General features: G+C 46.9%; 1 protein-coding gene across 3 annotated transcripts in view; it reads right to left on the bottom strand.

The window, feature by feature from the left end:
* Positions 1-14068: 14068 nt before the first annotated feature.
* The window catches only part of ITPR2 (inositol 1,4,5-trisphosphate receptor type 2), a 234261-nt gene continuing 226941 nt past the window's right edge, over positions 14069-21388 (bottom strand). For all 3 annotated transcript variants that reach the window (XM_031555252.1, XM_010715644.3, XM_019616758.2), the window contains 2 exons: positions 18499-18660; positions 14069-17358 (listed from right to left, as the gene is read on the bottom strand). In XM_031555252.1, the coding sequence (XP_031411112.1) occupies positions 17272-17358; positions 18499-18660 (249 nt within the window). In that variant the 3' untranslated portion in view covers positions 14069-17271. The remainder of the gene's footprint in view (positions 17359-18498; positions 18661-21388) is intronic.

The raw sequence follows: 21388 nt of genomic DNA, 5'->3' as shown, positions 1-21388 counted from the left end.
TTCAGGAACCAGAAGAGCAATGGTGTGTGCCAGTAGCAGGAAACAGCCCCCTGGCTTCCTTCCCATGCTCTGCTACTGACTTGCCGTATAGCCCTGGGTCCTGCTTCCAGCCGTCTCACTGCTGGAGCTGCAAGCAGGGATTCAGGCTTCCTGCTTGCAAGCAAGAGCATGAATCATGTGGTGTAAGCCCACTGGAGTCAGAGCGACATTTCTGATTTACACCAGTATAAATTACTGCTGCTTCTTGAAAAAATGTTGTTGTGTTGGATGGTGTTCCAACAGATCTGCAAAGAAGGGAGTGGGAGCAGTTCCTCATCAGTGGAATTATTGATTTATCCACTGCCAGTTTCCATGCAGCCTCTTTACTTGTGCTAGGCAAAGGAGGTCAGGAGTACACTGTGGCCACTTTGGAGCTGGGACCAAATGGAGTACCAGGAAGGTACTGTGGGGCAATGCAGGGAGTTAGCAGGAGACAAAAAGGTTTGGCAAAAAAAGCCTTCTGCTGGTATTAATATTTGAAACATAGGGTGATAAGATCTCTGCTGTGGATAGTGGCTCTAGAGCACCTGGTGATGTACGATAGACAAGCTATCTGCTTCTATCTAAGAAGCAGATCCCATCAGGGGACCCCTGGTGCCTGATGTGAGCCGTGGGGAGGATGGCTCAGGGAGAGGTCACAGCCCCACAGGGGTGACCCTGATGCCAGAGCTGTCGGGAAGACGTCGATTGCCTCTGCTTGCGAGAACACTTTTATTTGTGGGTAAAAATCAGTATCTAGTCTCCAGCCACCATCAATCTGCCATCTCGTTGTTGGTTAATTCACTTAAAGCGCTCTGAAAAATATATATATAACTAAAAAGTCTTTTTGTTGTTAGTCACCTTCCAGTGATGTATAAATGCTCTGACAGATAATTATCAGTGATATTGATTCTAACTAGGACAGAGAATGAACAGGTGAGTGCAAAATAGAAAGTTATTTATAAAGATGTAAGTGAAACAAAATCCATCCTGCAGGACCGAGAGTTTAAGTTAAAAAAAATATAATAAAAAAAAAAGGCCTTAGCTGTTATTTCTTTGCAAAGTTCTTTGCTGACTTTGCATGCTTGATGAGCTTTGGTGGTAGAAGGCCTCCTTCCTGAGCATGGCCGGCACCACATCCTAACGAAGTGCTGGGGCACAGAGGTTGTTGAAGCCAGCCCTGTTGCCCATTGCCCAGGCAAAGCAGTTCCTCTGGGAGCTGAGGCCATCTCTTCTTCTGAAGCTTCAGGTAGAGTTATTTTCATGCTGGTTTAATTTCCCATCTTTTTTGTTAGCTGCTTTCTGATGAAGCCTCCGAACACCTTCCCAGCAGGCAACTTTTCCTCCTCCCACCATTCCTAGACAGAAAGGATGACTACCCCACGCCTTTTCCATCACAGTGGGTTACAGAAGAAGCCTTGTGCAGTCCTGGAGCATAGCACATAGGGAATGCAACCAGCGGACAGGGCAGGCAGCAGGCTAAGTAGTGGCAGGACAGCTACTGGAGTTACTCTTGTAAAGGAGAGGCCTGCTGGGCAATAGAGCCATGGTGCTTAATAACAATGTCTCTTGGGCTTCTCTAGGCTGAAATAAATATCTAGCATGGCAACAGTTGAAAATAGAATGAAAAGCCACCAGAGAAAGAGACTCTCGGCCCAAGGCAGAGAGGCACAAAGTCCAGCAGCCTGAGCTGGTGCTTCTTTCACAGTCCACAGTGAGACTTCAATAGCAGGTTGTATTTTAAAAACAGAAACCAAGCTGTTACTGTCACCAGTGTGGTTGGTACTCCTTGCAGTGCTGGGACATAGTGATGTGCTACCACTGCTGGTGAGTATCCTCCGAGCAGCATCACTGCAGTGACTTGTCAGTCCCCAGCTACAGACTGGCCTCCTGCAGGCCTGGGAGCTGCGTGCTCCACCACCACCCTCATGAAAGCCCCTCTGTAGCTGTAGCACTGGGCTTGCTCCCACCAGTAGTTCTGCATACCTGTTGAGCCTCAACTGCCGGTCTTACAGCTTCCACCCTACATATCTCATAGGGTAGGAGACCTCTTGGTGTATGCTTTGGGGTCCAGCAAGTCAAGGATGTGTACAAGGGGCCTCATCTCCACGTGGTCCTGGACTACCTGCCCGATGGAGGCTGTGGCACCTCTGGGGCTGTCAGCCTTTCAGGAGCCTTGAAAAGAAAGCAGGAAGGCTCACAAGCAGATGTGGTTCCTGTGCTGCTTCTGCCAATGCTCTGCTCTCCAGACATCAGCTGTGGGGAAATGTTTAAAGCGCACTGCAGCATCGTATTCCCGGAGTTTGTACGTAAACACTTTCTAAAAGCATGAGTGGGAGTGTGTAGCTCTTTCAGAGCAGACCGGATGGTTCTCTCACTTGACATCTCCTCTACTTGAAACAACATCACTTTGTTGAATTTTGTGGCTTTTTATGTGGAACAACATTAGCTCATCCAAGTCTGTGGTTTATTTGAAAATGAAATTCCGGTAAGCTTTTGTACCATCTGGCTACGTCCAATTGAATCAGGTTTAGCAAGAAGCCAGCGTGCACGTGTGCACAAACACATATACACCAGAAACATCATCATTACCACAGTCAGTAATCACAGGAAGTTTGACATTGTCAGGCAAGGGGGGAGGAAAATCAGTGCCTGAATCGTGCGTGCTTTCTGTGGGGCTTGGCTTCTTCCAGCAGAGGGCATTTTGCAAGCCTTCCCTCTGCTCCTCTTCTACCCCTTTCTAACTGTGGCAAAGTGTTTGGAGTGAGCTTCCAAGTGGATCCAGATGTAAAAACACAGCAGGGTGAACTGCCAGGCAGTGCGTTGCACCAAATTTACAACTGCTATCAAGTTATCACACTGATTTCAAAGGAGCCACCCTGATTTACACTGACCAAAGGCTGGCTGGGACTGAAGTGTACAGGAGGGGTGAGGGACCAAGGTGCTGGTGCTGCTTGCTTCTTGCAATAGCTGAGGTGTTTCATTAGATGGGAACAGCCCTGGATTCTTGCTCCTGTCAGCCAGGCAAGAAAGGGGACACAGCAAATTCTTGACATCTTGGTCAGTGCCATAGCACTCTCTGTCTTCTCATCCTCCTACAGTTGGGCATACATAAGAGAAAATGTGGCCATCAACCAGCTATATAGGAGGCTATCAGGAATTTATCTGTCTCTGAATCCATGCAAGAGCTCTGCCCAGATGTCTTTCCCAGGGATTCCATAACCTAGGTGCTCACAGACTGATACTGATTGCGCAGGACGGTGAGGGCAAAGAAAAGCCAGTGGTAGGAAACATGAGGTGGTCTTCAGGACATGTAGGACAACTTCCTATGAAAGCCAAATGCCAAATCTGTTGGAGCCTCTAGGCAGGCTCCCACTGACTACAGCAGGCATAGGGCCCCCTCACATTCACCTCTGTAAATTAGGGGATGGGGATGGGCACGGGGATGAGGGGGATGATGGGGGGTAGAAATGACTAAATAGAAACATAGAATCATAGAATTGTTTGAGTTGAAAGGATCCCTTAAAGGCCATCTAGTCCAACTCCCCAATGAACAGGGAGCCCTACAGCAAGATCAGGTTGTTCAGAGCCCCATCCAGCCTGACCTTGAATGTCTCCAGGGTCAGGGATCCACCACCTCTCCAGGCAACCTGTTCCACTGCCTTACCACTCTTATTGTAAAAAACTTGTTCCTTATATATGTGTATTAAATACATGTCTTGGTTTAAATAACCTTGAAATAAACATCTGTTTTTAACAACAAACAATGGAAATCCAGTGGGTGAGCTTTGACAGTGAGCTGGCATCACCGAAACACTTCTGAGCCATGCACATTGAGGACACTGCTCTCTCCAAGGGACCGTCCCCAGCAGCAGCTTCAGTTTGGGACTGAGGTCCATAATTACGTAAGCAGGCTTTTGATGAAAATCAGGTTTGTCATCTCCACTCAGGATGCAGTGTTGCTTTTCAACCTTGCATCGCATGCACGCAAAACTTGTGCAGGTACACTTAGAGGTGTTTTTCCCTGTGCTGGACAGAGAGACCAGGCCACTGGCACCACCCTGTCCCCTGTGCAACCTACAGCTGCTCATGAGCAGGAATTTGGTTTACTTGCGAAGGTGTCTTAGGCTCCTGGTGGGACAAATGAAAGAAAACCAGTGGCAGCAGCGAGTTTTTAATGGAGGAAATGTTTCAGAAAGGTCGCCTCAGTGAAGCGTTGCAGCAGCTGGTCTGTGGACAGAAAGCTGTGACATACTCCAGCTCTAATTCTTTTTTCACAAGGGTTGCTTTTTTAAAAAATAAATACATATATAGATTTGCCTCCAGCATATGCTGTACTAGCATAGCAGCTCTTCAAGCACTGTGTTTTCCAGTGTATGTGTGAGTGACAACACTGAAGAGCAGCAGCTGTTACATAAAGGAGCTCAATGCTTCTTTGGCAGTTGCAATGGCCTCACTGGCCTCCTCTGCCACACTCGCTATCGGAGGCTGTCACCTCTGGGGCAGAGGTTGCTGCATCAGAGCATCACTGGGAACTCACTTGCACTGCTGTCTTATGACAAAGCCAGGAGGTAAAATGAATAACCAGCTCAAAACAGGAATTTGCGCTGTATCATGGTATTTTGCTTGCAAGGTCTATAAGGATTAAGAGCAGCCATTGCTTTGTAATGATCTAGTTGAGTTTTAAAGAGTAACTTAATTGTTTTATTTAGGAGGGGGATGCCCAATGAATTATTATGAAGCCAGATTTGGTACTTGGTTTCCTTTAATTTTAAGATGTAAAAGTCTGATTTGTACTGCCTCTAAATTGCTGTATCTAGCATGGAAATGCTCCTGAATAATTTAGGCTTTCTTTAAGGAGGCCAGCAATGTACCCTGAAAAGATTAATATTCAACAGACGTCCATCATCTAAGTAAACACATTTTTTTCTAAAAGTGTATTCAGTTTTCATAAATTCCACTAATGGATCGGAAACCTTCCTGGCTGATGTTCACAAGGTTTGTCTCTTTGCCTTTGTTTGTTTATTCATCAAGATGACTTCACCTGCAAAAGGCTTAGACAGGTTTGACCCCTTGAAAGGAAATGAGTGGACGTTCTTTGAACAGGACTGAAAGAAAATAATAAAGTACTTGGAGCCACCTGGAGAAAAGCCAGCAAAGGGCGCAATCTGCTCAGTGTCAGCTTGGCATGTGAATAGGACAGGGGTGGGATCATACCACAGGACATCGGCAGCTTGATTCCTACGTTCCTGTGCTCTGGTTGGCAGCAGCTCTGCCATGGTCCATGGCCACTGCCAGGCCATGCACTTCCCATATTGGGCTCTTCTCTAAATGTTGAGATGGGACAGTCAGACACTAGGACTCCTCTGTTTCCATTTCGACAATGAAATATGCTGAAATGTATGAAAGAGCCAAAGTCTGCTGAGCTTTAGGCTCAGGTACCACCAAGAGAAAACAGAGATACCTACATCTGATAAATCTATAAGAAAACTAATGTGGAGTCATAAAAACACATGGTTTACCTGCAACAAAGCTGATACTAGACTAGATTATAAAACAAGCATCAGCTTTGAAGTTGTTGACTCTACCCATAAACAAAACTGTCTGGTTGGAAGCAACCAGAGTAAACTATAAGCAACTATGAGTGTTGCAGGAAGTCCTAGTTTCCCCAGTCTGAGGCAGTCTGGGCCAGGCATCTCCCTCTCTGGACAGGTGAGAACTGTCACAGTGTTTTGAGCTCAGAACTCAACTTTCTGTAGGTCTGGATGCATTTGTGGATAACACAACTTTGGACCTTGTAGCAGGCCTGCCGAAGAATGAATTTTGGACAATGAAGTCGCAGAGACAGATGCCAAGACACAGTGGGAAAGGATTCTGCTCTCAAAAACTTTTTCTAAAAGTAAATGCCCAGGACTTAAACTATTACAAAAAACTGCAGAAGCTGGAAGGAATGAGTGACTTCTTAGAAAATGACTAGCCTCACAAGGAATCACCAGGTAAATGGTTCTGGTATAAATGATGATGCTCAGCACTTCTTGGAGAAGAAGCCAAGTCTCCTTAATTCTGGGCAGACCCCAGAGTGTCTTCAGTCTTGATGTCCAGCAATTGGGTTTCCTAGGACAGTACTCGAGGATGCAGCACTTGTTTCGAGTACCAGAATTATTTTCATAACAGCAGTAGCTAACACTACTTGTCTTCCCCTTGGAAATTCCCCTCTTGGGGAGTGTGACAGAGGTTGGGCTGCATGGACATTAGGAAGGGGTAGTGGGCAATGGCCACTCCCTGGATCAGAGGGATCTGCAAAGCCCCAAACAGTATGCAGTACTGGGAGAACACTTTCTCTCATTTGGATATAAAGCTGGCTGCAAGAAAAAAGAATTTGGATCAAGCTGTTTTTGAGTTTCATTTTCTATTCCCTGGCAAATGAGCATGAACATCGATGTTTCCGCAGCTGTGGGCAGGCAGAAAGGTGCAGTACACTGCTGCTGAAACTCACATTTCCATATTCTCTGTCACAACTAGAAATACTGCCTTCATGTTGTTTCCAAATAACCAACATTAGAGGGTAATTTGAGTGCCTTATTATCATTGAAGGAAAGAGCCTACATAAATAGCCACACTTCACAGAAGTGCACCAGCAGAGACACATCGCTCCCATTGGCACATGGCCTCTGGGATGCAAAGGCTCCCTTTGCTTGCTTCCACCTTGCTCCCACCACACTGGAGCCAGTTCCTATGGGGCTCTGCTCCTGCTCCAGCTCCAGGATGCACTAGCCCAGTGGGGGCCCAGCTCCCCTCAGGCCCTCATCTAGGCAGAATTGGGAAAGAACTGCAGGATTCTGCAGGGAGATGGTGGCCAAGACCACACCTTGGTGTGCCATGGTGCCTCTCAGCTGTGGGACACAACAACTGCAGGTGTTTTTCAGCCTGTGTCCTTCCACTTGACAGACCCATACAATGCAAACCTGCAAAAAGCACCTGAGCATTTATAAGTCCTGACCTTTGCTGTTCTTTGTGGCTGTGGGTATGAGACAAGGGGTGAGGAATTCTCCTTAAACAGAGTTTAAACAAAAGAAGAGCGTTTTGGAAACCAAGACTTGGTATTTCATTGAAATGCTGTGTCTTGCAGGAAGGATATAAGCACGGCCATAAAAAGAGATGCCAGTGTCTAGTGCTTTCATTTAAAACTACAGTTGATAAGACTATTTATTGCAATAAATAGCCAAGGAAGCATCAATCAAGTGACGGCACATTCCCATACGGTAATTAAATTTGAAGCTCAATTACTATTCTATAAGTCAACAGTGCAGACAAGATTATTACAAGAAAATCCCCAGAGATGTCAAGGCTGAGAGGTAGAAGAGTGCTCACGTTGAGCCTTTATTGTCATGCCATAAATCTGAACATAGAAGGGCCGGGTCCTGTACTCATGGTTGCAACCTATGGGGTACTCCCACACCGAGGTCAACTGGGCATTAAGATACCACAGATCCTTCAAGCTGTCCCCATTTTGGTGGAAAGTGACTGCTTCAAGGTGAGAGCTTTTCACCCTCTGTCCCTTACTTCCCACACCCTGAGCAAGGCAGCCATGAAGGGCCTGATGCAGGTAATTTTATAACCCCCTTGGTGGCAGTTGACAGACTTGACACCAAACAAGCTGGTACTGCAGGAATAATGACTGCTCACACACAAAAAACTACTCTTCTTTGGTATAATGCAGCTCTTCAGTCATATGGACACAATTCAGATCCTATAGATGTGAGTTACACTCTGAAATTCTTTTTCCCTTTAAATGGTGGCTGCTGCAGCATGGGTTCACCTCCAGGCATGAGGGCTGAGCCCAGGCCCCATTGTCTGCCCATATTAATATGTATATATTATTGTATTCTTTATTATGTATTTGGCACTGGTGAGGCTGCACGTCAAGTTCTGTGTTCAGAATTGGGCCCCTCACTACAAGAAAGACATCAAGGCCCTGGAGTATATCCAGAGAAGGGAAACGGAACTGGTGAAGGGTCTCAAACACAAATCTTATGGGGAATGGCTGAGGGAGCTGCGATTGTTGAGTCTGGAGGAGGCTGAGGGGAGACTTTATTGCTCCCTACAAATCTCTGAAAGGAGGTAGAGGCTATGTGGGGATTGGCTTCTTCTCCCACATAACTCGTGATGGAGGGGAAGGACTCAAGCTGTGCCAGGGGAGGTTCAGGTTGGATATTTGGAAAAATTTCTTCTCAGAAGTGATCAATGCTGCCCAGGGAGGTGGTGGAGTCACTATGCCTTGAAGGTGTTCAAGAAATGTGTGTGGCATTGAGGGACACAGTTAGTAGGCATGGTGGAGATGAGTCAGTGGTTGGACTGGATGATCTTAGAATCCTAATTATTCTATGATTTCTGCTATCTGCCTGAAAAGAGGATTATTTGGATCTTAAAGAAATCAAAGGGTTTTCTTAAAAAAAGAATGTATGTGTATCCTTATTCAGACAGCTTGATGTTCATTGCCCTGTTTCATAAGTTTGAAATATAAGAAATTATTATTTAGTGGTATGTCTCCATACTGTGAAGGAGCTGAGGAGCCAGACCAGCATGATTGGACAGTCTGCAGCCCTCCATGCTCACTGCTCTCACTGCAGGCAAAGGCGAGTCAGCTCCTTTTTGAAAACTAAAAGAGGCATCTTCAAAAACGTAAATTCCTTCAGTTTGCAGATGGTCACCTGCCCTGATGGGCCCTCTTCCCTGTGCCAGAGGAAACCCTGTGCTGCAGCTGGGCTGCAGTGTGTGATGCGCAGCCTGCTTGTCATGGGGCCTGGGCCACGGCCCCCCGGCCTCTTTGAAGGGCAGGGACAGGCTGCAGGGGTTTGCATGAGCTTCAGATGGGGACGTGCCTGCTTCCCTCCAGCCTCTGTCTGGCTTTTGAATAGCTTGTATAATAAGTTATAAATGACAATTAAAACATAAAACGAAGAGGGGACCAGATGGCTCCAGGCAACATTTAAAAATACCAAGACTATTTCTAAACACAGATCACCAGATCCACAACAGCCCTCGGCAGACTTATCTGACAGCCTGGCTGAAAGGACATGTGTGGTCTCAGTCCCTTCTCAGAAGATGCTGTTAAAATGCCATTTGCTGGCAGATGCAGGAGTAACTTGGGCTGCCCCGGGACACAGCTGGTGGCTCTTCTCTTGAAGGCGGCTGCCAAGGGTGGTTTGCTGAGAAGTGGTGAGGGCAGGTTTGACAGATGGCCCTGTGGCACCATGAGGAAGATGAACTGCTTTGCTAGATGCTGGGCCATGTGGTATCCTGACTTCCCAGCCATTTTTTGCTAGGGATGTGGCTGCTTCACCACGGGTGTTATGGCTACGAACTCCAACCACCAGCAGGGAAAGCACTTTGTTCCCTTCCCTGCCATCTTCACTGACGTAACTTCTGTCTCCAAAACATTTGGCCAGACTGGAAAAATTGAAGGAAAAACATACAAGAACCAGTCACATGACAGAATGGAAAGCACAGCTGAGAACCTCAGGCTGAAGGGAAGGCCACAGGCCTGTGTTCCCCTCTCCTGGAGGCAGGGAACAAGCAGGGAAAAGGGGAACATCTTCACTTAACCAAGACCAGCAGCTGGACTGACATTAGAGCTCAGCAAGCACCAGCCAAGCTCTGTCCTGCTTCCTGCTTCCTGCTCGCAGGAAGGCCTCCCAGCAGGTTAGCTGCCTTTTCAGCATTGTGCCCCATCTCTTGGGGAAAAAACTCTAAGGCCTGCGCGAGGCAAGGCATGCAAGTAGATGCACACAGTGACCACTTTCTGATTACTAGTTACATTTTTTCTGCATTAAAAAAAAAAAAGCTGGATTATCATTTGCTTTTGCTTTTCCTTTTTTTTCTGCTCTTGTACATGCCTCCACCTCTTTTCAGCTGAGCCCGGAAGCAGAAGTATCACGTTACGATGAGAGAAGCGAGCCTTGTGGTATTTCCATCCCATCCAGAGCCAGGAAACACAGACAATTTTTGCAAGACAGCTTTGTACTCAGTAAATTTCCAGCTCAGTTTTATATTTTCTGTATTTATTTGGATTTGTGCTAACCATGTAAAAGAGCACTCATCCCAAGTGAGGTGCTGTGGGCAAACTTCTGAAAAAACAGACTTTGTAGACCAAGGGCCCTGCGCAACAGCCCTTTTATTGGACTGGAAGGTGCTGGATACATCCTGTCATTTGGAAAGACAGCTGAGATTTACAAGAGGCCCATCATCATCTGATAACTTCAGCTTTTGACGATAACTCTGTAGCAGCCTTCTCATAATACCCACCAGTCCAACCACCATTCCTGACAACATTTTCCTGTACCCTTGGGGCCTTCCCTTAAACTCTCATTCCTTTCCTTTTCTTCCCTGCGTGATGTTATACCTGCAGCACAGCACAGTTACAGCTCTCCCAGCATCTCTCCACCCTCCCGCAGAGCAGCTGGGGATCCAGGCAGATGTTTGTGCTGGCATAGGAAGGGCAGGATGGCTCCAGGGACCGTGCTCTCCTCTCCTGACTCCTTCTCCTTTAACAGCAAAGTCCTGCCACAGGCACAAAAATCTGCATCTCCCACGGGACGGCAGTGCTCATAGCACCAGCTGCACTGCTTGTTTAGGTCTGCAGCCAGCCCGCCCTTGTTTCTGTGTGCCAGTGTTCCCAAATACCCTCAAACGGCGTTGTGTGTGTGCAAACCACACACGATCACACACAACACATACACCCTCCCTTTTAAAATAGAGTGATGAAGGTTTAGAAGGGCTTTTGGAGGCACCATGAATTCTGCTGTCTTTATCAAATTAGGGTGAACGCTTGAAAGCCAGAAAAGCCACTGACATAGCTCCCTGGTGGGCTGCAAATGGGCCAGAGCCACCCTCAAAAGCTAGCAGAAGCTGACCTGAAAAAATACAAGCTCTCAGCCATCTGCCAGCATCCAAGAATGACCAAGGACTGAAAATGTTTTTGAGCTTTGTTGCAAAATTGCCCTGTGCTGGGCTGAAAATGTGGCTCCCAGACTTCCCACGCTATAACACTGGTGCAGCAGGGAAAGGAGGGCAGCAAGTGCACCCTTACAGCAGTAGGGAGAGGGCAAATGTTTCTCACAGGGGATTGCAAAATGCAGGTTGCCATGTCACAGTTGAAGGCCATTGCACTGAGTTATGATGAGGTGACATAGAGTCCATGGTTCACATGGCAGCTTGGTGTCACACAGAACACAGCCCACGCAGTGCACTGCAAACTCTGGGAGCCAGAAGGGAGGATTTTATAAAGGAATTTGGAGCCTTCATGCTGTAGCTGACCCCAAAACCACTACTCCCACCTGAATGAATTTAACGGGCTTTTGAGTGGGAGTGGTGGTGGCAGCAGCCCTGTCGTGACAATGTCCTCATCCCTTACTACCACAAGCCACAACTGGACTGAGGCTAAGCTGGAGTTGGGCAATGGATTTGATCTGGCTCTCAGTGGTGGCACATATTTTGCCCATAGATGAGGTTAAAAGGTGGAGCAAAATGCAATCATCTCTTTGGATCACCCACAGTTGGTGAAGTGATGGGTGAGCTGGCCGAAGCTTGTGCAATAATTTGCCACAATAAGTTCTGTTAAAAAAATAGCACTTGTACCAAGTTAAATAACGTGCTAGTTGACAATCTGCAACATTTAAATGGAGTAATTAAAGTAGTAAGGACAGACACTGCCAGCTCAGCTATGCTACCACAGGCTGAGGTCCGTGGCATGACTTCCAGCCCTGCTAGGATGTGCAGGACGTAACCAGGTCTCGCCCTCAGCACAGTAGCACAAGGGCATGGTGCAGACATGATGAGATAAAGATGGGAGATGAGGGGTAAGAAATCCACTGTGCAAAAAATAATAAAATAAAATAAAATAAAATAAAATAAAATAAAATAAAATAAAAATAGAGGTAACTAACTGCTGCCTGTTTGCAGCAACAGAAATGCTTTAAAATAGCCAGGTTCTATAGGCTATTTGTCTTGTGCCTCGCGACTTCCTGCTTCACACTAAAAAGTAGAGCATATAAATAGAGCAGGCAAGTGTGAATTGATGATAGCAATACACGTTGCATTTTAAATTCCTGGAGATCGGATTCCTTTTTTGGCACTTCAGGCCTGTTTGGGACAATTTTGTGCAAATAGGGACAGTTCAGTCTGAGCGTCTCCAAACAGGAGCCATGCTGCCGACTGGACCGGTGGGCATCCTGGGACAGCAGCAAGGTTAGCAGACTGAAATCTCAGTTTTCTCAGCTTAAAAATAAACTTGGCAGCCATCCCCAGAAAACAAGCAGGCTCATTCCAAAGCAAACATCCTTGCCTGCAGATGCCTTTGTCACAACAGCAGCGACTGTGGAAGCTAATGAGCCTGATTCGCTCTCGGAGCACACCGGTGTACACCCACTGAGCTGCATGCTGCTGCCGAGGGAGCCGCCTGCTCCCTGCAACGCCTTTTGAACCAGAAGGGTGCCGAAAAACAGAAGCCTCAGCCATCAGTCCTGAGATTTGTGTGTGAAATGGCTGCCACTTTGGCAGAGGTGCTTAATTCTAGGTTGGGGGCTTTTCATTTGGTATGTCTGTAATCTTAGGTTGAAAGCTGTCTATATGAAAGTGCATTTTCTCTCAGGACATCCTTTTTGCAGAGTGATCTGAGAAGCCTTGCAGTAAACAAGCTCCTTCAATTTAACATTACAGTCATAGCACAGAATGCTAAAGAAAGTTGCTTCCATTCAAAAACTCAGCAGGTTGGGATAATGAGTGCACAGAAATGCTCTGTTTAATGGGATTTCCCTCATTAGCAGCCTTTTTTTTCCTCACTGAGACCTCGTTCCCTTACTAGTAAATACTGACCCTGTAATAAACATCATTGGAAAAATAATGTTTCTGTGTTGTATATATTCTTTTGTCCCAGGTTTATAGGGCACTTCCTCTTTTTGCAAGACCACGGGTTTCCTCAGCCCAAAGTGCCAGGGTTCAGAGAGGCAATGGCCTTTGGCTGTCTGCCTTCCTTGCTTGTTCCACCTAGAAAAGAAGGGTAACCCTCCAGTCTCTCTCTCAACGTCCTATTTGAAGCAGTTACACTGAAAATATGACAAAAGCTCCCACCAAACCACCAAAGTATCACTCTCGCACGAGACCTGCCCTAACAGAAGGCACATAGAGCCTTTAAGCCTTTAACCTGTGCACTGCCCTTCATTACTTGAGGTCTGGATTTCCAAAATCAGTGGTTGGAATTGGCAGGATAGTGAGTAACAACATTGATGGGCTCCTCAGCACCACCAGAACCCTGTCCTGAAGGGACAGTGGCAGCTGGGATGGCCTACACAAGGTGCACAGGAGGTGCCCGTCATGGTGCTGTCGGATGATGGTCCCATGGGATTGCCCTCATCAGGGGCACAAGGACATGGCCTTACCCTGGCCCCTGCTGGTGCTCAAAACCTCACTGTGCTGCCTGCTCAAGCCAGGCCCAAGTGGGCAGACAGAGCTTTCCTGTGAGCCAAGACCACGTGCAGTGGGGTACTCTGAGGTGTTTAGCATGTCAGTGGCACTTGCATCCATCACAGTGACTGCCACCAACCTGCCTCCTAGGGACTGAGCAAAAAGCACTCAGCAAATCACACACCTATCTGCCACAAGGTCTTTGGCAGTGGACTAAGCTATGCCTGAAGTAAAATAAATCCTCACTGGTATTGCTGGACTGGGGCTCACCATGCAAGATCGAACTGCTGTCACTCAATTTGTCACTCAGAAAAAACTGATGCATACAGAGGACACATTTATTGCCACAACTTGGTCTCCTGGGCAGGCCCTGGGTTTTCTAGAAGTCTTTGATTCATAGGATCATAGTTATAGAATCACAGACTGAGTTTGGTTGGAAGGGACCTTAAAGCTCACTCAGTTCCAACCCCCTGCTATGGGCAGGGTGGCCACCCACCAGATCAGGCTGCCCAGGGCCTCATCCAACCTCCAAATTCAGCAACAACTCTTTCTCCACATCTTTGCACCAAGAAGAAGTGAGGCAAACATATGTAAAATGACACACTTTTTATTAAAAGTTACATTCAGCATCAATGGACACGTTTACTTAAGATTTTAACTGTCAAGGAGCTTACAATTATAAATCCCTCTAAGGCATTAAAAGCTCTTAGATGTTTTTACTTCTTTGCAATGATTTCATATAAATAGGATACGCAAGTGATGATGCTTGCCTAAAAGGATACCCCTGCTGCACTAAACAAAGATATACATATAAATATATGTATAAAACAATGAATTTTTCCCTTGTTAGAAACTTTCTGATGGGGGGTATTTCACAATCCTTAAGGCTTGAGCTCTGACCCTGCAATTGCTTTTCATGAAGAAGCCTCCTGCTTAGGTACAGGTTGCTCACATGGATGAGAGCTGCAGGACAGGCATAAGCTTTGGCAGAATCAAGAACATCAAAATGCTCAGTGAAATATATTTACCATCTGTGCAAGCACCATCACTTGCATCACTTAGAGAGGTCTCTCTCTGAAGCTACAAAGAGAGGACAGGCACTGTGGCAAAGGCTAATTGGCATCTATTAGTTTCTAGTTTTTGAAGGGTTTGCTCCTCCTCAGGCTCTGGAACTGGGGGATGTTGGTCACAGTGCAGGGCAGAGCACTGCTCATATGCCACTGCAGGCATGAGCTCAGGGCACAGGCGTGTTGAGTTGCAGTTCAAACAGCACAAACCTCCTGCGATGCACAGTGGTTCAGCTGCTTTTTTGAGCACAAACAGCAAAAGTGTCAACCGCGTCGACCGCCAAACCCCAGTAAGTAGCAAATAATTCATTTTCGTTCCAATCAACCATGCTCTACACCTACAATATCGGCACATGTGTGTGGGAATGAAGAAAATGACTCTTGAAACAGGCTGTGACAAACAGATGAACTGCACAAACTAATTTGAATCAATACGGCTGCCAGGTCTGATTCTCCACAACCTCACCACTGAGTTGACGTTTGCGCACAACTCCTTTGGCTTGGTGCTTTACAATAGGCCCAGTCAGAGAGGCCGGCCTGGCCTTACTTTATACGGGAGTTGGTTACTGCACAGCATGTGGCTGATGCAAGCTCCCAGAATAAAGTCACTGTAAGCCGCTCAGTGCTGGACGCTAATTGCTACATGGAGCCCATCCCCACGGACAGACAGACAGACAGCCTCACTAGGGGTTTCACCAGCACAGCCCAGCCGCAGCAGAAGCAAGGCCTCAGTCACACGAAGGCACACTCCACGATTTATTCCTGAAAGATCACAGTTGTCCACTGAAGACAACTGCACTTCTGTATTCTGCTTTGAGCTCTCCTCTTGCACAGATGGTTGGGAAGCACCAAGGTGACAGAGGAGCTGTCGAGGGTTTAGTTTCTCACTCTCCGCTTTTTCTGCCCCTGTCCCGGTTGTGATAACCACCACTTGGTCCTCATCTCAGAACATGTGGGCAGAGTGCTGGCTGGGTCATAGTTTCTGGGACCCAACAGAAGCCAGAGTGAATTGTGCTGGCAGTAGAAGGATCAGACCCTAGAGTACATTATTTTTATCCCATTCACCTCACAAACACAAAAAAAGAGAGAGGTTCCAAGAACAGGCTTGGATTTGGGATGAAGGGAGGGAAATGCTCCTCCCTTCCTTTTATTCTGGGTCTGCTGGTTTGAATTGTGTCTTAATAACAAGACAGTATTTTTTCAGGGGGATACTAAAAATGCTGGAGTCAACAGTATTTCCACCCTTGATTAAAACAGCTTCTGTAACAAAATGGAAATACTACAGGGGGAAATTATTGCAAAAATTTTTTAGTTTATAAAGTGACTCCACTTTAATGGAGACGTTTTCCAATGCAACCAAGGACAGCTAGGGATCCAAAATCCTCTGAAGATGAAGGTGAACTGGGACCATAGCTCCCATTTGTGCTCTGAAAATCTTCGTCTAAAAGCCTGCTGGGCTCTGCGGATACCCAGTAACTTCTCTTCTAAAATCATCTCAGGAAATTGAGAATACATCAGAGACCTGTACAGACAGTTCAGCTGCTGCCCTTCCTAGAGCCTAGCTCTGGAAGAGCTCCTCAAGCATCACTGCTGTGCCCCATCCAATCCTGTGCTCCTCTGGCAGCATTGCTGTGTCCCATCACCCGTGCTTGTCCTGCAAGCCCCTTCAGTAAGGAAGGGCTGACAGAGGAAAGTTAAGCCCATGCTCCTCTGCTCAGAAGAACACTGGCAGAATACGGCGCTGATTTACAGAGGTCATCTCTTACTGATGGTGTGTTTGTGAAAGGTAATGACACCATTACAGCTTCATGTAGAAAGGCATTTTTAAGCTTCAAAAAATAAAAATAAAAAATACACACATGCACACTTCAAACTACAATCCTCCATTGGAATTTGAATTTTAAGCACAGTTTAACTCCTCAGTATGTGAAGTCTCATGGCCACATTAATCGAGAACATGTGAATCCAGGAGAAAGAAATCACTTCCAGTTATGTTGCCAGTGTTATGTGCATAACTTTCCCATAGCTGTAGATCCATTGTGCTCCATGTTATAAATAAGAAATTGCATGGTGACAGCTAAAATTCAAAAGCGTTAATGTTTCTCTTTGCAACTTTTTTCTCTTTTTTCTTCCTTTTTTGTTCCAGTCTTTTGAGGTTTCTCTCCTCTCCCTCCTCGTAGAAGTTACTTGAAGCAACAATATTGCTTACCCAACTGACATATTTACCGTAATTAAAAAATAGTAGGCGCCAAGCAAAAATGACTAATGTTGCTATCTGACAAATAAGACAAGGAGCGGCTTCTATTGATTCTGAACCAGGCTGTATTGTATTTGTGCTAATACACATTTCTCCTGCCTTGATTTTGTTGATGCTTTAAGGAGAAAGCTGAAGGCAGCACAAAGGACGCAGCCGGGCACTGCCCTGATTCCCTTGCAGGCAGCAGCTGCTGCTAAAGCCACTGAATTGCAGAGCACAAATGCAGCGAGTTGGGCCCCCTGAATGAATACAAACGGACTGCCTTGTATCACTTGCGTTCTAGGTCCCTTTCAACCATGAAAAACAGCTACAAATTGTTCCCAGAGCTAAACCACTTAACATCTTGGCACTTGGTTGTTTTTAACTTCGTAACAATAGGCACTGTTCACTCCTCTCAATCTCAGTTTTTTATTCGGTAATAAAGCAGGAATACTGATGAAAGGCCAGTCACGGCTTCTCCCCATGGTATCAGGGTGGTGGCATGTGATGATTCACATGGGGTGTGTTTGATCCAAGAAAGCCCAGCCTCTGCTTATTCTTCCTTTGTTCTGTCATCTAAGGTGGAAAGGCAGAGAGAGACGAGATTTATTTTTTTGCTTTTTACTATTATTTAGCAGTCACAGAACAAGATACATATAAGCAAAACAACAGGGAGTGGAATTCTATTCTTCAGCATCAAAAATTACAAGTAAGAGATGCCTTTGAAGTGGGAAATCTGTCTCCCGCAAACTATGGGCATTTGATTCTCATTTGTGCATGATTCTTCTCCAGTGGCAGGTTTTACAGTACATCCTTTGCTCTGCTATCGTGTTGTGCAGCCCCGCAGAGGGTCAGCATCTGCACCTGGTGCTGTACAATAACAAAATTAAAGGGTGGTCCCAGCCCCAAAGAATTTAAATTCGAGCCAGGAGAAGGCAAGGTCAGTCAGGGGGAGATGAAAAACCACCCAGGGCAGTGTAGATAACTGCAGTAAACAATGGGAGCAGCACATCCAGCCTAAACCTCTGTCAAATTTTTCACAGGTAGAAAGAGTTTTAAGGAAGGATTTGAAGGAGGATGATAGGATAATGGAAGGGCATTCCATTCAGAAAACAGAACGCTGTCTTTTAAGACTGTAACGAACAAACCTAAGGTGATGGGCATCTTAGTTTACAAGGGAGCTGAGCTGGTCTTGTGGTCCTGAAGTGAGAAGCAGGGCTGGAAGAGAGGTGGTACCAGGTGCCAATACACCAAGGGAGAGGAGCTGAGAGGCACAAGGTGACACAGGCAGAGCGACAGTCTTGGGCAGTTGTTTTCAGCACAGTGCTGCTGGTATTCTCAGTGAGGGAAACTCCTGCGTGTCAGATTGAGAAAGCTTTTCTGCTGACTCCCATAGGTAGGCAGCTGTGTCTGATGCTGCCTCGGCCCTGCTGCCAGGCTGTGCAGTGCCTGCCTGTGCAAAGACCACCTCTGTCCTCACACACCCACAGGGGGATTTCGTAACACACACCCCTTACCCATTATCTGCCTCTGCTAACAGGATACAATTTCACCGCAAACCCCTATCACTGCATCTACTCAGAAAGCTTACTGGAAGAAAGATGAAACCTTTATCAAACAAAAGTCTCTTTTGTTACACTGTCCTGACCGTGACCCGAGGGGAGCGAGTGTGCCCCACTGCACATGTTCAGCTTGCGGCCGGGGTAGTGCACCCACCTGCTCCTTCAGCTCAGCCAGCTGGCTGGAGAGCTGCTTCACAAGGCTCATGGTTGACTCCAGCCTCTCCTGCAGGTTCCTGATTTCGTTTTGCTCACTGTCGCCTTCATTGCTGACCAGAGACATGGCTCTCATCCGAGGGAACCAGTCCAAATTCTTCTCCTATACAGGTATCAGAGAAACAACAACGTTAGTAGGGGGTTTCTGCAACGCTACTATTTGAGACCAGAGAATGTAGACTCAGGTACTTCTCAGTAGATGACACACTGTGAGCTTCACAGTCACTGCATGGAGCAGACATTTTACACAGGCCTTTCTCTGTCTACGCAGAAAGCATCAAGTGCAAAATCTTCGTTTCCCACAGCTGCTCCTGTCCCATCTGCAGCCCTGCCATGAAGAGATACACACAAGGAGGCCTCTCTGGGACCTCACATGCTCCTGGGGATGCTTTGAGGTACTCACAGGGACACATTCCCTGCTGTCCCCTCAGCTGTCAGGACTCTGCCTGTTTCGCTGTCCCTGAAGGAGTACCAGCAAATCAACATGTAGACAAGGCAAGCCACAGCCCTTGCTAGGCTGGCCTGCAGCATGCCTGCTGCAGTAGTAATGGTCTTGGGGCCAGTTCAGCTGCCCACAGTAGAAAATTTGGGATCCCAGGAATGGCTTGGGCTTGCAGACTATGTATCTCAGCATAGCCCCATGGTGAAGAGCTGATGGGCAAAGGACTGGGCACTGCAAGGATATTCATGTTCTCAGGCTATGAATCTGGTCGTAACAGAAGTGCTGCAGATAGCTGATAAAAATTGGGAATGTGGTGCAGCAGCATGAGGCTCAATCTCCTCCCTTGCCCAGGGGCACAGATACTTGTGTGTAACCTATAACAGGCTGGAGGGTGCGAGACTGGGAGGAGTGCCAACCATGTGGCAAGCAATGCAATTTGCCCTACTGTATGAGACAAAGGAAGTAGGTCCTGCATCCAGTGATGCATGACATCAACGCACCTCTGCCTTCCACCCTGGGGGAGTTGGAGGATGTGGTTAATCATACATACAGTGTTTTGCAACAGGCCTCCACAGACATGTGCCCTTGATAACTTTAAAACAGAAATAGCATGAGCTGGAGCGTGTTTATTCCAGTCTCCTGCATGATTGAGTGCACTTCCAGTAAGTTTTCAGATGACACTGAGTTTGGAGGAAGTGTTGATATGCTTGAGGGTAGCAAGGCCCTACAGAGGGATCTGGATAAGCTGGACTGATGGGCTGAGGCCAACTGCATGAGCTTCAAGAACACCAAGTGCAGGGTCCTACACTTAAGTCACAACAACCTCATGCATCCCTGCAGGCTTGGGGCAGAGTGGCTGGAAAGCTGCACAGAGGAAAAGGATCTGAGGGTGTTAGTTGACCACCAGCTGACCAAGAGTCAGCAGTGTGCCCAAATGGCCAAAAAGGCCAATGGCATCCTGGCTTATATCAGAAATAGTGCAGTTTGCAGGATTAGGGAGGTGATTTTCCCTCCGTACTTGGCACTAGTGAAGTTGCATCTTGATTTCCACATTCAGTTTTGGGCTGCTCCCTACAAGGCATAAAGGACCTGAAGCATGTCCAGAGAAGGGCAATGAAACTGGTCTGGAGCACAAATCTTATGGGGAGTGACTGAGAGACTGTTGAGTCTGGAGGCTCAGGGGAGACCTTTCACTCTGTACAATTCTCTGAAGGGAGGCTGCAGTAGAGTGGGGGTTGGTCTCTTCTCCCAAGTAACTCATGATAGGATGAGAGATAATGGCCTCAAGTTATGCCAGGAGAGGTTTGGGAGCTGGGATTGTCGAGACTGGAGGAGGCTGAGGGGAGACCTTATTGCTCCCTATAACTCTCTGAAAGGAGACAGTGCTACATGGGGATCGGCCTCTTCTCCTGCATAACTTGTGATAGGACTAGAGGGGAAGGCCTCCAGCTGCACCAGGGGAAGTTCAGGTTGGATATTTGGAAAAATTTCTTCTCAGAAAGGGTGGCCAAGGATTGGAACAGGCTGCCCAGGGAGATGGTGGAGTCACCATCCCTCGAGGTGTTCAAGAAATGTGGCACGAGATGTGGCACTGAGGGATGTAGTTTAGTGGGTGTGGTGCTGGTGGGTTGATGACTGGACTTCATGATCCTAAAAGTCTTTTCCAACCTTAATGCTTCTATAATTCTATGATGGATGGCTCTGAACAAATATCACTATTTCCCTCCAGCTCCCGAAAACAGGAATACTTTCTGGAATTCCACCTACAAGACAGCAAGTAGCTGTGCTACTTATGTTGTCTGGACTTTGTACCTGGTACAGTCTCAGGTGCATCACCCATACTGCAGTCTCAGAGTTTGCCTTCAGCTTCTTTGTTTGCAGACAAAAATACAGAAGTCAGAGCTGGTTCTGTATTATTTGTAGCTGAGCATCCAGTGGCAGCCTTATGTGAGCAGATCCACATGGGCTGGTTTGCGTCTATAAGTTTATGAGCCCGTGAATACAATTTTATTGTGCTTCCAGAGGGAGATGACTACTTTCAGTTATGTCATGCTCTACCCTGACCATCAGGCCCTCTGACAGGAACATGTTTTGAAACCACCAAGCTAACTCAGAAAGCTGCCATGAGACTGGAAGCACATATGGTGTTTATATTTTTCCATTACTTGGGTTAGCCCTATCCCCTGCTACCCTGTACAAGACTAAATGCAAAGCCACAAGAGTGCTGGGTTGTTTCCTTCTTTTTAACTCAACACTTCTAATGAGTTTTTGTCCTACTGTGCAACCTCGGGTGCTGTCACTGCAATGACAGGATGCCCAGGGAAGGAGACGGTGTGCCCTTTGCTGTGTTGTGCAGCCCACAGCTCGGTCAGCCGTGTGCACTGGCGGA

Source organism: Meleagris gallopavo, chromosome 1, assembly GCF_000146605.3.
Source record: "Meleagris gallopavo isolate NT-WF06-2002-E0010 breed Aviagen turkey brand Nicholas breeding stock chromosome 1, Turkey_5.1, whole genome shotgun sequence".
NCBI classification, from domain to species: domain Eukaryota; kingdom Metazoa; phylum Chordata; class Aves; order Galliformes; family Phasianidae; genus Meleagris; species Meleagris gallopavo.
Note: the sequence above shows the minus strand (reverse complement) of the source record. Positions and strands in the feature narration are given on the sequence as shown.